At 35.0% G+C, this 16,650-nt stretch overlaps 1 protein-coding gene across 4 annotated transcripts in view; it reads right to left on the bottom strand.

Annotated features, from left to right (window-relative positions):
• LOC129940483 (protein mesh) overlaps positions 1-16,650 on the bottom strand; it is a 117,815-nt gene that overhangs the window by 22,862 nt on the left and 78,303 nt on the right. For all 4 annotated transcript variants that reach the window (XM_056048837.1, XM_056048836.1, XM_056048834.1 and 1 more), the window contains exons 6-11: positions 15,410-15,578; positions 14,995-15,252; positions 14,627-14,789; positions 14,238-14,411; positions 622-744; positions 381-539 (exon numbers count right to left, since the gene is read on the bottom strand). In XM_056048837.1, the coding sequence (XP_055904812.1) occupies positions 381-539; positions 622-744; positions 14,238-14,411; positions 14,627-14,789; positions 14,995-15,252; positions 15,410-15,578 (1,046 nt within the window). The remainder of the gene's footprint in view (positions 1-380; positions 540-621; positions 745-14,237; positions 14,412-14,626; positions 14,790-14,994; positions 15,253-15,409; positions 15,579-16,650) is intronic.

Consider the following 16,650-nt stretch of genomic DNA (forward strand, 5'->3'; position numbering starts at 1 on the left):
AAATTATATCGTCAGATTAAGATTAAATTAGATAAACTTTAAGTTAAGTCATCAAAGAAGTTCTTTAAGACTAAGCTTCTGATAGCAGTTGGTCTGAATACCAAGACTTTAAAGCAAACATTTCGTTTTGACTAATATTTAATCCTATTACAATGTTTAGACTTCATTGTATGCGAAGCAATCTTTGGAACTTAATCTGGGATTTGAGTTTTTTCACAACAAGCTTTAAGGACATTTAAACAATAATACATTCATTTTGAGTCTGAACAAAATCAAAAGATATTTAAGCAATAAGTTCCCAGCTCTAAATGTAATCTATTAAATTTTCTACATTTTCTTTGGTGAAATTCTTCTTGAATAAATAAAAATATTTTACATACGTAGGAGTTCCACTGACAACACAATGAATTGCACCCTTATGCTTGGCACAAGTTGGATTAGAATCTTTGTCACAATCTGGGTCGGGCATAAAACGTCCTTTGTCGTAGATGGCGTGTTCCAATGTGCATGGACACAAAGGTAGGCTGGCTGCAAAATTCCTAAAAACAAAGAGAATTTCAAAAATAAAAACAAATCTGGAAAGAAAATAAATTGCATCTAACCAAGACGCTTATGGCTTACCTTAAGTATCTGTCAGTACGAAGCCAATTATCACATAAGGCTCTTGGCCAAAGGCGACCGTGTCTTTGTTCCCATTGCGGTGCAAAATACCATGCCAATGGAATTGGTCTTGACCACAGGACCCTGAAGTGAATAAAAAATAAATATACATATATTCAAAATGGTAATATGGCAAAATTGTAGTTACACAAAATAGATAGCAGGATAATTTAAAAGGCTTGTATAAGGGTAGACTAAGTTATTCTGTTATAACGAGCTGCTAAATCGGTAGTGGAAAGATGGACTACTAGGAAATTTCGGTTGTATTTTAAATTCTGTCAATTCGTTATTTGTCGTTAGTGCTTTAAATATTTTCTCACTGATATTAAGTATTTCTTGAAATGTAACAGCAACCAGGATTCGGCAAAAACAGTATCTGAATCTAGTGTACCTGAAGGTAGTTTATTTGGTCCTCTACTTTTGTTTATTTAAATTTAATCGCTGATTATTAGACAAAATTAAAATTTGATATATTTCACCTATGTTTATGACAAAATTTCGATTACAGGACAAAACGAATGTACGAAATTTTGAAAATCTAAGGAATTTGTTTCCTACAAAAAATGTATATTTGAGTTTTTAAAGACAGAATTTTTGAAGACAAAATTTGTATATAATGCATTCAACGAGATATTTCTTATGTTAAAAACACTGATACTTAAAAAGACGTCAAAATATTAACACAGTGTTTTGAGTCTAGACACATATATGTGCTGTAATTTCAACTGGAAATTAGAGGGGTGCATTTTTGTTGCAAAACAATAAAATTTAATAGCTTTTAAACTTTTTTCTATTAAAAAATAATTAAATTTGTTATAATTTCCAAAAAAGTGTTAAAGTAAACAATTTATTTTTATAGTTTATACGGAAAAAGAAAGAATATGGGAAAAAATTTTGCCATCAACTTTTTGAAGCCGTTAGGATTGGTATAGGCAAGATTAGTTTGATGGGCGGGTGGTTGATAAAATCCTTTGTGATACACTGAAGTACTTAACTTAATTAAAAGAAAAATAAATAACTAAACACCTATGAAAAACCGCCTGCACATCAACACTGCCGACAACGGATTCAGGTTTATAGATTTTGCTGCTGGGCAAACGTCATGGTAGCCAGTACGCGTTTTCCACACCTCAACATCCACAAAGGAACTTGGAGTTCTCCAGATCAATCTACCGTCAACCAGATTGACCATATTGCGATCGACGCCAGACACGCTTCCAGCACCATGGATGTCCGAACTTTCCGAGGAGCTAACATCGAGTCGGAATACTACATCATTGTAGCCAAGGTAGCACTTCGGGTCTTAAGACCCAATTCAAAACAGGGAGATGCTGGTAGAAGGGACAACGTCGAACGGCTGCAATTGCAAAAGATCACCAAAACTTTTTCTGACTAAATTACAAGTAACGTCTCTCGAAGTTCTCTGCCGCCAACACAATGTATCGAAAACCAGTGGCAACATTGCCAAATGCAACCAGAGAAGCCGCATCTGACGTGCTGGGTTTCAAGGAACCACCAACAAGGAACCTCTGGTTTGATGAGGAATGGCGGCAGGCAAATGCAGCCAAACAACAGTCGCGCAAAGCGGCGCTGCATAATAGGACGAGAATTGCGCATGAGCTCTATGAGCAGAAGAGGTGAGAGAAAGACCGACTTCTCAGATAGAAAAAGAGAGGTCATGAAAGGCGTGCCGTCGAAGATGTTGAGAGGTTTAAAAGCAGGAATGAAGTTCGAAAGTTTTATGAACAGGTGAAACGAAATTCACAGGTACATAAACCTAGAACTGCAGGATGCAAAGACGAAAGTGGAAACATCATAGTGGAACCGCAGTCAATGCTGAGGATATGGAAGGAGCACTTCTGCAGACTGTATAACGGCGACGACGAACCAAATTCTGCTGTCAGGCAGGATGATTCATTCAACATAGACGACGAAACCCAACAATCCCGTCCTCCCGACTTAGACGAAGTAAAGATTGCCATATCTAAGCTGATGTCTAATAAAGCCGCTGGAGCGGATGGCTTGAATGCCGAGCTCTTTAAAGCAGCTGGAGATAAGTTGGTTAGGAGCATGCACCAACTTATCTGTAAGATATGGTCGGAAGAAACCATGCCCGATGAATGGAACCTCAGTATTGTTTGCCCGATCCTGAAAAAGGAGACCCTCTAAACTGCGCCAACTATAGAGGAACTAGTGTACTTAACATCGCCTATAAAATCTTCTCTGCCGTAATATGTGAACGTCTAAGCCCATCGTCAACAACCTGATAGGTCCTTATCAGCGTTGTTTTAGACCAGGAAGACATAAGAACACCAAATCGACACCCACCATCTTTTCATCGATTTCAAGGCCGCATATGACAGCATCTACAGGGACGAGCTGTATAGAGCCATGTCTAGTTTTGGCATCCCTGGCAAACTCGTCCGTTTGTGCAGGATGACCATGGAGAATTCACGCTGCTCCATAAAGGTTGCAAACAGCTTCACAAAACCTTTCGATTTAAAAAAAAGCTTTAGTTAGACAAGATGATGCGCTGTCATGTGATTTTTTTAACATCGTGCTTAAAAGAATAGTGCAGAGCTCACACGTCAATACTAGAGGCACTATCTGTCCAATTACTGGCATATGCTAATGACACTGACATAATCGGAAGAATTTAGCGTGATGTCAATGGAGCTTTTGTGAGTATTGAGGCAGAGGCGGCAAAAATTGGTTTAACGGTTAATTAATACGGTTAAACAAAGTACATACTGTAGTCAGGAATGGATCTACAACACCGAACGTCTTGGTCAAAACGTCATTATCGACAGACATAACTTTAAGTATTCAAGGACTTCGTGTACCAAGGCTCCGCTATAAACGCAGAAAACAAAACCAGCGCTGTGATCAAACAAAAAATAACTCTTGCTAACCGCTGTTCTTTGGGATAAGAAAGCAATTGAGTAGCAAAGCTCTCTCGAGAGGGACCAAAGTGTCGCTATATAAGATTCTCATCATCCCCGTCCTGCTATACGGTGCAGAAGCATGGACTATGACAAAAGCGGATGAAAGCACCTTCTGTCGTTTCGAGAGAAAAGTTCTTCGTGTGATCTACGGTCCCGTATGCATCAAATTGGAGTGGAAAAGAAGATAGAACGACAAGCTGTACGGGCTGAACAGCGATTTGGCCCCACCGTTTTCAAGTTTGGTAAAAGGATTTCGTTCATTACCAAAATATAGAGAATTGGGGTGAAAAGACCTATTTAATAAGTTCCTCTGAATGTTGACATTAGTCCCTGTACAACCTAGTTTGCTTTTGATCTGTCTATGTTTTAACATACACATGATCTAGATAAACTTATTCTGAAAAGAAATATAGCTTACAAACGGGCAACGGCCTAGTCACTGATAAAGCTTCGGTTCCCATCGATCACCGAAATCAAGCATCAGTGAGCGTGGTTAGTAGAAAGATGGCGGACCGTCTCGAAACCTACTGCGTGCTGTTGTCATGTGTTCTTTCTTTCTGTTGTTCTTTCTCTTCTGTCCTTCTGTCTTGTATTAATGTCTTGTGTTGTTATCACCTTACATAGCCTAGGTTCAAGTTACCACTGTTGTTCATGCAGTACAAAACGTTAAGAAATGCAGTGAATATTCAAATCAGAAATTCCAAGCGAAGATTTTTTGCGTCGAGATTTAACAATGTTTCTTCCAAAAAACTGTGGAAGAACATAAAATCTCTTGGTATTACGACGAAACAAAAGATTGCTGAGGATGACTGTGATGTAAATGAGCTAAACAAACAGTTCGTAAGTTCTGTTTTTGACACAAATAATGGTGTAGCGTTTGACACAAACTTTGAAAGAAGTAATGAGCTTCTCTCAAGTTTCAGTTTTAAAAGAGTTTTTGAAATTGAGGTATTTAAGGCCGTAAAAGACATAAAATCGGACGCTATTGGACTAGACAATATGCATCCTAAGTTTGTAAAAATTATTCTTACTTTTATATCTCCTTTCCTGACACATATCTTCAATTCAATATTAACAAAGTCCTGTTACCCGGCACTATGGAAAGCTTCAAAAATATTGCCAATTCTTAAAAAGTCTAATTCGCAACAAAAAGAATACCGACCAATTTCTATCCTACCATTCATTTCAAAAGCGTTCGAAAAGATCGTTAGTCAGCAGATAACAGCATTCTTGGAAACACGGAATTTAATTACACCGACGCAATCTGGCTTTAGACCGAAACACAGCTGTACGACTGCGCTTCTTAAGATAAGCGACGACATACGACAACAAATCGATAATAATAAAGTCACAAGTCTGGTTCTCCTTGATTTCTCTAAGGCTTTCGACACTGTTCCCATACAATTCTTCTGAAAAAAATGAATTCTTTCTTCTTCTTTGAAAACTCAGCCTTAACCCTCATAGCACAGTATCTAAGCCATCGAACTCAGGCTGTTTTTGCTAACTCTAGGCTGTCGGATTTCCGGCATGGTTGAAGACGCAACTGCCAGAATAAATGAAGATTTGATGTGTATAAACCAGTGGTTCAGGGAGAATCATCTTAAACTTAACCCTAAGAAATGTCAGGCAATCGTCATCAGTAACACTGCAATAGATACTTCTTATTTCCCTAGTATTGAACTTGAGGGGAAAACGTTAAGCCTACGTTAGAACAGTTAAGAATCTTGGGATTGTTTTTAACCAGAATCTTACATGGGACGATCACTTAACTTGTGCCGTTGGTCGAATATATGCTGCTTTGCGGGTTTTATATATATCTGCCAGTTGTCTTCCAGTTTCAACAAAACTGACTTTAGCAAAATCTCTTGTCCTACCAATACTTTTCTATGGCAGTCCCATTTTCTGTGCCCTTGACAGCGCTAATAAACGAAAACTTCAAGTCGCGTTTAATAATGTTGTTCGCTTTATTTATGACTTGCGACGGTTCGATCATGTTTCGATGCAAGCAAGTAGTGTTTTTAACATGACCTTCAACAACTACATAAACTATCAAACTTTGACATTTCTTTTTAGACTTATTCATACTAGATCTCCTGAATATCTTTACGAAAGGCTTAGGTTCCCAGTATCACAAAGAAGTAATTTTCTAATTGTCCCTTCTTTCAAATTCAGAAATTCAAAACAACAGTTCTTTGAACACGCTGTTGCCCTATGGAACTCCTTGCCTGCTAACCTGAGAGGGATACACAGCAGCACTCGTTTTGAGAACTCTTTAAAGAACTTATACAAATGCTGAAAATGTTTCCCAAATAAAAATCACTTCGTCTTAGAATTTAAAAATGTATGTTATTTAATTTTTCATCATGACCATTTATCTAAAAATAAATTTTCTCTTAACTTCAAGCAAATTGTAAATTTAGCATACTAATTTGATTCCTCTTTTTAAGTTGATAAAATTTAAATCTGAACATAATAAGTATTAAAAATAAGACTCTTTGTTTTAAAATGCTTAATGATAATAAATAAATACAAATACAAATACAAATGACAACAAAATTAGAAACACACTAAAGTGTTCTACATCTTCTGAACTTATGAACATTTATGTAAGATACTGAAAATATTTTAAATGTATGCTCTATACTTTTTAAATTATTGAAACAAAAATGTTTGTACAGGATTATGTTAGATTTACACTCGAAAACAAGATATATATAATCAATAATTGATGACTTGTTACGAACTGCCTTTTTTATGTGTTATTTTTAGAGTATTTTTGAAAATTTGTTGTTAGCTTCTGCTATTTTGTTTCAAGCTGTATAACGAAAACATGGAACCAATCTTTTTCAAAATATTTCCAAACAAATTAAAAAGATTTATTATAAAAACTTTACTCATAATCAGAGTACAGTCCGTCCTTAAAATTGCAAATCTTACAAATGGCAACCCCTATAATTATCTTATTATCATGAAAAATTAATGTACTTTTAATGAAGGCACTTTGTAAGTACATGGCACTTTTAAAACTTTCATTTTAAACCAAAGAATACGTACATTAATATAATTTATTAAATTACAATTCTTGATTTTAATAGAATTTTCAAATGTTCAAAATATGAAAACGGACCTTTATGAGAATTAAATACTTAAAAAGTTTATTCTTGTAATTTATATACTTTACAAAATAATACCAAAGTAAACCCATTCCAAAATCCGAATGAAATTTCTGGTTCTTTTGATTCATACACATCTCTCTGTTTTAATCCTCTGTATACAAAGGAAGATATCTTAAACTTCTCATCTCTTATCTCATTACCTAATGAAGAGGTTATTTCGGAAATAAAGGTTACAACATCCTATCCTTTGAAAGGTTTTAAGCTTTTAAGGATTTCCTAAAGTAATAATACACGAGTCCGATTTCATTTTCATTGGTTAGGCAAAAACATTGAATCCTTTCAAAAGTTCTTTTTTCCTGTTCCTTAACCTTTTATTACATTTTTCTTTTGAAATAATTATTTAGGTATAAAGAATCTAAATGAATCTCAAAAATATTTGTATCGGAAAAAAGGACTTCATTAAAATGTAAACAGACGTAAATATTCAATATAATACATAATCGACTTGAATCGACTTTATTCTTTCAATAATACAAACAAAAGTAACTGTTAGCAATATCCTGATGGGTTGAAGAAGTTTCCAGAAATCCTTCAAGCGTCAACTGGTGATTTTGTGTTTTTCAGTCAAGTGCTATTAGTTTGCTTGAGTGAATTTGGAAAATAGGAATATACGAGCGGTAGTGAAACTTTTGAATCCTTTTTTATTCACATTAAGCCTCCTTTGTTTAGAAAATAATAGGAAATTCTCATTTAAAAAGGATTTTCCTTTATTAGTTTATTTGTTTTACTTTTCTGTTCTTAAGAGTTCCTCGATCGGAATTAACATTTCAAAGATTGCTAAATTATTAATATTTAAATGGAATTATTGACTTAGTACAGGATCTTGACTTAAACAAAAACATGAGAAATCTTTCTATTAATAAACAATGTTTTTTATGATTTCTAAGGTCTCGCTTGACTTGTGGTTTCTGTAATTGATATATTTTTGTAACAATGATCTAGCAGTTGCAATACTCATCTTTTTAATATAACCTACAGCGAATAAATTGGTCCAAAGCTAACGTAGTTAAGGTTATCACCGCTACGGATTTTAAAGTGCTAAGCTTTAAATTAATACTCTGTGGGATTTGTATCTTTCAATACCGCAAAATATTAACTTGAATCGTTTATTGCTAAGTACGCATGTGGGTTAAGTTGTATTTAATAAAGGATATTATAACACACCAAGCTTATTTCTCAGAACTCCATACAAACAAGTCCTATTAGGGGAGGATTACCAAATATGAATGTTGCTACAGCAACACAATGAACTTACAACATTATATTCTCAAAGATTTTAAGTGGAAAGAAAAATAGGTTACAAATAAGAATTTCTTTAAATGTTAAACTTAAAAGATGGGTATTTGATTATTTGAAGCTGTAAATATCATGATTTTTTGTGCACCCCATTTTCCATTCGCTTCAATAGTTCATTAAAAATTATGAAAAGTTAAAAAATTTCAAAACCTCGATAATTCAGACTTCTTTCAATCAAATGAATTTATTCCTTTCAAGGAAAAGTTGTTATTATTTACGCTGAGATATCAGAGAAATTGTTAAAGGAAATATAAAATCAAACCTACGATTTTTTTTAAGGAGTAATATAAAATGTTGGTATTATTCCAGATGAAAGGACTTTGGATGTCAAATACGAAAGATTCATAACTTTTACATATATTTTTTAACACCACACTCATTTAATTTTCTTTTTTTAATCAATAAGCTGTGGAATTGAAGTCTTTACACTTGGATTAGAAACTGACGAATAATTAAAAGTTCAGCCCTTCCAACACCAGATAAGATAATAATCACCAATTTACTATTTTGTAAGTGTTTCACCATAGTTTTGTGCGTTAATGTCATACTACGAAACGCCTATTGATAGGCACCTGTCTAAAAGCAGGCAGCAATAATTGATTTACTACTAATTATTCTAAGAAAATATATTGAATGTGTAATTGAAAATGTTATCTGCGGACCTGCTAGAATGAGTTATTTTAACGTTGCAAAAAGTAGCTTAAAAAACGCTCTAGCCTCGTAACTATCTCCACATAAGAAATCATGTCATAATATTGATCCGTTACGACGTGAAGGACGAACAAACAAACTGACTTTCCCATTTAAAATAACGAAAGTCATTTTTCACGTTTTTTATTCGAAAATGCATTGATGACAAATAAAGAATCTTTTTTTTAAAGATTTTCGGGAATACTGAAAAACATATAATTTTTTCACAAAATACAAATTTCAAAACATGTTAGATGTTTTGATTATATATTTAATGCATTTAAGCTGCCGGATGGATTGGGTTCCGTTTTTTTAAAATATAAATCATAATCGTTTTAGAATAACTCATAAAATGTTGATCAAATATTCACATTACGGCAGATCCTGGAAAAAAACCAAGAACACTAAATCGACACCCACCATCTTTTCATCGATTTCAAGGCCGCATATGACAGCATCTGCAGGGACGAGCTGTATTGGGCCATGTCTAGTTTTGGCATCCCTGCCAAACTCGTCCGTTTGTGCAGGATGGCTATGGAGAATTCACGTTGGTCATAAAGGTTGGAAACAACTTAAGAGAACCTTTCGGTGTCAAAAAAGGTTTTTAGATTTTTTTTAACATCGTACTGGAAAGAATAGTGCAGAGCTCAAACGTCAACACTAGAGGCACTATGTTTCAAAACTCTGTCCAGGTACTAGCATATGCTGATGACATTGACATAATCGGAAGAATTCAGCGTGATGTCAATGGGGTTTTTGTGAGTATTGAGGCAGAGGCAGCTTAGACTGTTAATGAGAGCAAAACAAAGTACATGCTGTCGTCAAGAAAGGACATACAATACCGGCGTCTTGGTCAAAACGTAACCATCGACAGACGTAACTTCGTCTACCTAGGCTCCGCTGTAAACGCAGAAAACAACACCAGCGCTGAGATCAAACGCAGAATAACTCTTGCTAACTGCTGTTTCTTTGGACTAAGAAAGCAATTGAGTGGTAAAGTCCTGTCTCGAGGGACCAAAGTGTTGCTATATAAGACCCTTATCATCCCCGAGAAAAAAGTTCTTTGTGTGATCTACGGTTCCGTATGCATCGAAGTGGAGTGGAGGAGAAGATGGAACGACGAGCTGTACAGCGACGTAGACTTAGCCAGGAGGGGAATAGTCCAACGATTAAAATGGCAGGGTCACGTAAGAGCGCATGGATACCAATGCTCCGGCCCGGAAAGTTTTCGAATCCACACCCACAGGACATCGCAGTAGATGGAAAAGTTTGTTGGGTGAGGCCCTAGTTCACACAGGACTGTAGTGCCACCAGTAAGTAAGTAGTTAAATTTACCTTGTAGGCTACGTTAATAATCAACATGTTTGCATTTAGGGCTCTGACCTCTGAGAGTTCAATGAAAATGATGCGGTTGCATATATGGTGAATTGATATCTATGTTAACGTTAATTATTTTTACCAAAATAGTGCTACGCTACGAAGTTATCGAAAACATATAGCACTTCTTTTTTTATCAGCTCACACTTTAAGGGTTTTGCATTAAGGGTTTGAGCATTAGGTAAAGAAGGAGGTGGTAATTTCGAATTCTAGAACATTTCAGTGACAGAGAAAAATTCAGTTCAGGTATTCCATATTCGCGTAGTACGGCTTAAAAACGAATCTCTATACTTCATTGCTCAAGTGTAAACTAATGGAAATTCCTTGAAGCAGGAATATTGAAGCTAAATTTTTAAGAGGACTAGTGCAAAGCATAGTCTTTTAAAATAACGCTAAAAAAGGGTTGGACAATAAACAATATTCCAATGACGTAAATAAGTTAGATAATAATGTTATTGTCACCAATCATTTTATAAGGTCTTTTTTGAATACTGCCTAAAGGACTTAAATAAGATTCTAAAGCACCAAACCATATATGGGTGTTATACTCAAGTTTTGGAAGTATGGTATAGATTTTGTAAATTGTACCTTTACCAGAAGGAGGGAAAGATTTGTTGCATTGTCTTAGGAAATTCAAACAGTGTGGGGAATATTTGGAGCCATCGAAGAGATGGAATCGCTCATATTACCCAGATAAGTGTGCTAGAGTAATTGCAGTTCCTTTTGAAATTATATTAAATCCTTAATATGAAAGTGGCGAGTTGAAAATACATGAAAACGTTTTTTAACTACACTAATTTTGAAATCACCCTGTTTGTGAAATAACTACAATTACAAAAGTTTTTGAAAAATTATTATATGAAAGATTAACTCCAATTTTTTTTCTTTTGTTTTGTTCCTGGCAGCTCTATTAGCACTTACCTTAAAATTTAATCTAATAGTGTATTAAATGAACTTGAGAAACAGTATCAATTTGATGTTGTGTATACGGGTTTCTCTTAAGCATTTCATCGGTTTAATCATGATTTATCACTTATAAAGTAACCAAAAGTAGATTTCTACTCCAACTTTTAAAACTGGATAGATGCATACGTAAAGGATTATATTCAGTACATTCTCTATTCACCAATCACGGTTCCCTCGGGTGTGCCCCAGGATCCCAAGGTATTTTTAAAATGTATTTAATTTATGTATGCGGACAAATTGAGAATTGTATTAAAACAAAACAGGATTGCATTTTTTTACATGAAGATCTAGAGAGATTATCGAATTGGTATTTGACTATAGCTCCTTACACTTTTCTTATAAAATGAAGAACATATATCTTTCAATGGAAACCTCTTTGGTGTGATGCGTATGTGATCATTCCACAAGAGGTGGTTGTTAACACACATACCGAAAATATCGAGGTGTTCAGTCTCATTGATGCAAGTGCCATCCATGGATAATGGCAATGGGGGTATAAAAATGAGAAAGAGTGTTGGAGATAAAACAGAGCCCTGGGGCACACCAGCATTTATTATGTGTTTTTCAGACTTGAATCCATCCAATACTACTTGTATTGAACGATCCGAAAGGTAATTACTAATTCAATGAAGCTGGGATTCATGAAAACCGAAAGCACGCATTTTCGATAAGAGAGCCTGATGCCAAACCCTATCAAATGCTTTTGAAATATCAAGTGCAATAATCATACTTTCTCCAAAACGATGTAAAGATTTGCTCCACTGTTCGGTGAGATGAACCATGAGATCACCAGTGGACCTATTGCTACGAAAGCCGTATTGTCATTAAGAAGCTTTCGATCTTCAAGATATTTCTTGAGCTGATAATTAATCAGCGTTTTCATGACCTTGGAAAGAAGGGACGTAAGTCCAATCGGTCGGTAGTTAGAGGGTGAGCAAGATTCGCCTTTTTTGGGAATAGGCTGGACAAATGCCGTTTTCCATCCGCTCGGAACGAGACCTGAGGAGTAGGACAGATAAAAAAGCTTACGCAGTGGTTTTGCCAGCGCTGAAGAAAACCTCTTCAGAACAATAGCGGGGATACCATCCGGACCAGAGGATTTATGTGTGTTTAGATCTCTTAGGACTCTTGCCACAGTACGAGTGCGAACAAAGATTGGTCCCATAGAATCACTAACTCGCTCTAGTACAGGCGGAGTCATAACACTCACTGGCAGCGTAGAGTTGGCGGCGAACTGCCTAGCAAAGAGATTAGCTAACAAAAGAAGTGTCATTGACAACGAGCGTAGGAACCGAAGAAGATTAAGAATTCCTCATGTTTTTACAAATGACCAAATATTTGTACTGCCTTTGGGACATTGCAGTATTTTTTGCCGTAAATTTTGGTCATGTAAAAATTTGGTCCGTCGAATATGGGCGTTGTAGGTCTTCCTGGCTTATTTGAATTTAATAGAAAATACATATCTTCCTTCAATGAAATGATAAAAGCAGTTTTTCCAAAAATTTGAATAACCTGTAAATATTTTGACATTTATGTTTTTATTTTAGTAGTTTTAACACAAGTTATCGAGTGCTGTGAGAGGACATCTAAAAAAAATGCGCATGTTAATGCATTGTGATAACTCACTTCTAGTTGTTTAAATTGATTTGATATTTATTTATATTCAATATTGTTTTTAAAAAGAACTCGAACAGTAAATAAAATGTGTTTGGCTTTTCAAACATCCTTGTTGCACTCTATTTCAAAATTTCATAGTGGCAAGGTTCATGATTGAACAGCACGTTCAAATGATAAAACTTTATTATCAAAATGAGTGTTCTTAAACGCAAACGTTGAGAGCATTCCACCCATTTTACGGTGGACGTGGTGGAAAGATGGGCGAGAACATCGCCGCGATTCGTGAAAGTGTACAGCAGAAGCCGAGGCAGTCTATTCCTCGCCGTGTACAAGAGCTCGGTCTATTGCAGACTTCAACTTAGTGAATTTTGTGTTGGGACGTGGGCTTACACCCGCACAAGATCCAATGACTCAGGAGCTGAAAGTTCATGACCATAGACAAGGCCGTTTGTTCGCTGACTGGGTTTCGAATAGTTTGGAATAGGAATACAATTTTGGACGAAAAATCATCTTTAGTGACGAGGCGCATTGTTAGATAAATTGCTTATGGTTAACAAGATGATATGTGGTTCCAGCGGGACGTGGCACACAACAAACACCATGATTGACATTTTGCATGAATGATTCAAGGATAAGGTTATCTCTCGCAGGAATGATGTGAATTTAGCACCAGGGCCATGCGATTTGACCCAACTAGACTTTGTCCCGTGGGGTTTTTTGAAGTGGCAGGTCTATGCAAATAAACCACAATTGGCGGATGCCCTAAAGCTGAACATAACACAGGACATCGCTCGAATTCAGCTTAATCTATGCGGAAGAGTCATTGACAATTGGACCACTCGGATCCGTGCCACCGTAAAAGTCGAGGCGAGCATTTGAATGGTGTCATATGGCATACAAGCGCCTTTCAAATAAAAAATAATTTTGTCAATACCTCACACACAGCTTATTTTATTCCATTTTACCATCTACCCGCCCTTATTGGAAAACCCTTTATAATCAACAACGCAAATATTAAAAAATTCCAAAAGAAGACAATTAAAATCTCTATGAATTAATCTCAAGTCTCTTGCTAAATCTCGTTTATATAATCTTTTTGAAAGCTAATTTTTTTCCTAGAAAAACTTTTCTCCTTTAACCACTTCATCACTCCTTTGCTACAAAATCCTTAAATAATTAAATAACTCAGCTTAATTGCGTTTTTTTATGTGCCAAGTCTACCGAAAATATAGACACAGAGATAAAACAAAAGTTTTTAAGTTGAAACTTCTCATCATCTTCGTTTTTAAAAATGCATCGCACGGATAATGCCTTGAGGTCACAACCATGGCAATTATTTCAAAAATAACTTAAAATTATTCCCCTGTTCCCTCGGTATGTGGTTTTTTTAATTAGAACACTGCATCAGAGATGTGATATACGTATATACTATCATCATAATAATAAAGGACATAAGTCCTTTACACTCAAGGGGCACAAGAGTAGTTAATATAATATTTTCATTACTTACGGGCTAATTGCTAGGCCTGAGTATTGTTGTGGGTCAGTTAAATTAATTTGCAGGAAACCAAACTGCATGTCATTATTTGAATTCCATCGGGTTTTGAAGTTTACTGGAGATATTGTATAGGCACCTGTGTTTGTGATTCCAGCCTCAATCATGTCAATATATTCCAATTGAGGGCTACATGAAGAAGGATAAGGAATTTAATTATTATTTGCTTTAGTTTATTATCTCTATAAAATCTCTCTATGTTCATATTCAATATAAATTTAATTAAAACATCTTTCATTAGATATAGATAGAGAGATAATTTATAAGGAAGATGTTTTGATTCTAAATATAATTTTATGTAGGGTCCTTGTACATATATTTAATTTTGAAATGTGTAAACTTACTAAATTGTTGTCTCCCGGTATCCCCACAAGGAAATTTGAATGTTAGCCCTCCAATTACTTGTCAAATTATATTTATCCCATGAAATATTAATCTCCTTGGGGTTCTTCTTTTGCACAGCATCAGTTTCGAAGAATATTTTCTCAGTGGCAGTTGCTGGTGTTTCTATTTTTATAAATTAAATAAACATCATTTAGAGAAGCAAAAAAAAAATAATAATAATCTTAATCCTGCAGGCAAAACAAAAATATTGAAGGCTCATCATCAGCACCTTTTTTTCTGTGTTTTGAGATCAAACTAATTTATTTGAAGATATAGAGGGCCACGTTTTCTACCCTCATTCCGGAATTTGTTTTTTTTTTTTTCTTACCAACAAAATATTTTCCCCTCCATTTGAATCGCTCGTTACCAACTGAAATCTCAAATCGAATATATCCTTGAGCCTTAAGGAATGGCTGTACACAAATAACACGATTCGTATCTATAAAATGGCCAACAACATCTTCCGTATCGAAATGACATAGCACTCTTATATTCGGATCAAAGCAGGGTCCGGTGATATTAACAACAGTTCCGCCCAGCATATTACCAGATTCCGGGGCAAATGTCAATGGCAGATGTGAGGCATCTATACATAAATATAAGAAAAGAAAACAAAAATAAGGACATTTTCATTAAGTTAACGAAAACGAAAAAAAAAAGCAAGAAGAAATATCTCATTTTATTTTCAATCTTAATTTCCAGACATCAAGCATCAAGCATCACGAACACGACAAAAATCTTACCAATATCCTTGTTACAGGATCCAATCAATATTCGTTCGTCTATTCTGAACAAATGTCGACCCGGGAATCCATTGCCCCATCCTCTTCCAGTAAGGTCGCGAATTACCATCGATTGGGAGTATGGTTTATATTCGTAGGATTGTGTTCCATTTCCAGCATTGAATCCAACCTAAAGGAGAAGACGTAGAGTGGGGTTATAATGTGTTGTACATGGGGCGTTATTAATAAATAATCCAGATCCAGACTAAGGATGTTTTCCACCAGAGAGGAATTTATAGCCAATATCAGGGTCAAGATACCCCCAAAAAAATTTAATGGGCTGTGAGAACATTTCTGATGTATACTGTGAATAAATATGCATGTGTGTACAATGGTGGTTAGGAAGGCAGGATTTTTAGAGGACGAAGATGAATTTCACGGAGGTAAATAAGTAATGTCATTAAGTTGACAATTGAGAAATGCCAAGAAAATTAATTTATTAACGATGTAATTGATTGTGTGTCATATGTTTTGTTTGCATGCAACACAGAAGTTTGGGCAATTATTTTTAATTAAGGTGAGGAAGCTTATTAAATCAATAAAACTCAAGCCGAAATATTTACCTTGTACTCAATAATTATTAGATGCTTATATTAAAGTTCTGCCTTACCAATTTATTAGCGTTATATAAATAAATAGTTTCAAAATTTTAATGACGAAACTTTAAACTTACTATTGACTTAAAAGTTCATTAAAATGCGTCTTATATTCTCAATTATTTCAAATACAAAATTGACTTATTTCAAAAAGAAATTCAGACAAAGCTGAAATTCGGTCGCACTTTCTCATTTTTGAACTACAGCTAACAAATAAATGGCATCATAGAGATTTTCTGTAGGTATTTAATATACGTATATTTAGAAAATAAGAATCTGGCCCCATTTTTCGTTTGATTGCAAGATTCATAGAAAAATGCTCAAAAACATTGAAATGTTGTGAATTTTGAATTTATTTCGTACAACAGGGAAATGTACTGTTCCGAAAAAAAAGAAGATTTTGTCCGAATTTTCAAAAACTCCTGATGCCCACAATTGTTAACAATAATTTTGATGATATTTGTTTCTTTCTAAAGTCTTAAGGCCAGAATTCAGTTTTGTCGTACATTTTTCGAACAGGATACTTAAATTACCAGAATTAACTTTAATACCGTCAAACAAAAATTGAGATGTATTCAAAATATTAGGCTGAACAGCAAACTGTCA

The sequence above is a fragment of the Eupeodes corollae genome, chromosome 1 (assembly GCF_945859685.1).
Source record: "Eupeodes corollae chromosome 1, idEupCoro1.1, whole genome shotgun sequence".
Taxonomy (NCBI): domain Eukaryota; kingdom Metazoa; phylum Arthropoda; class Insecta; order Diptera; family Syrphidae; genus Eupeodes; species Eupeodes corollae.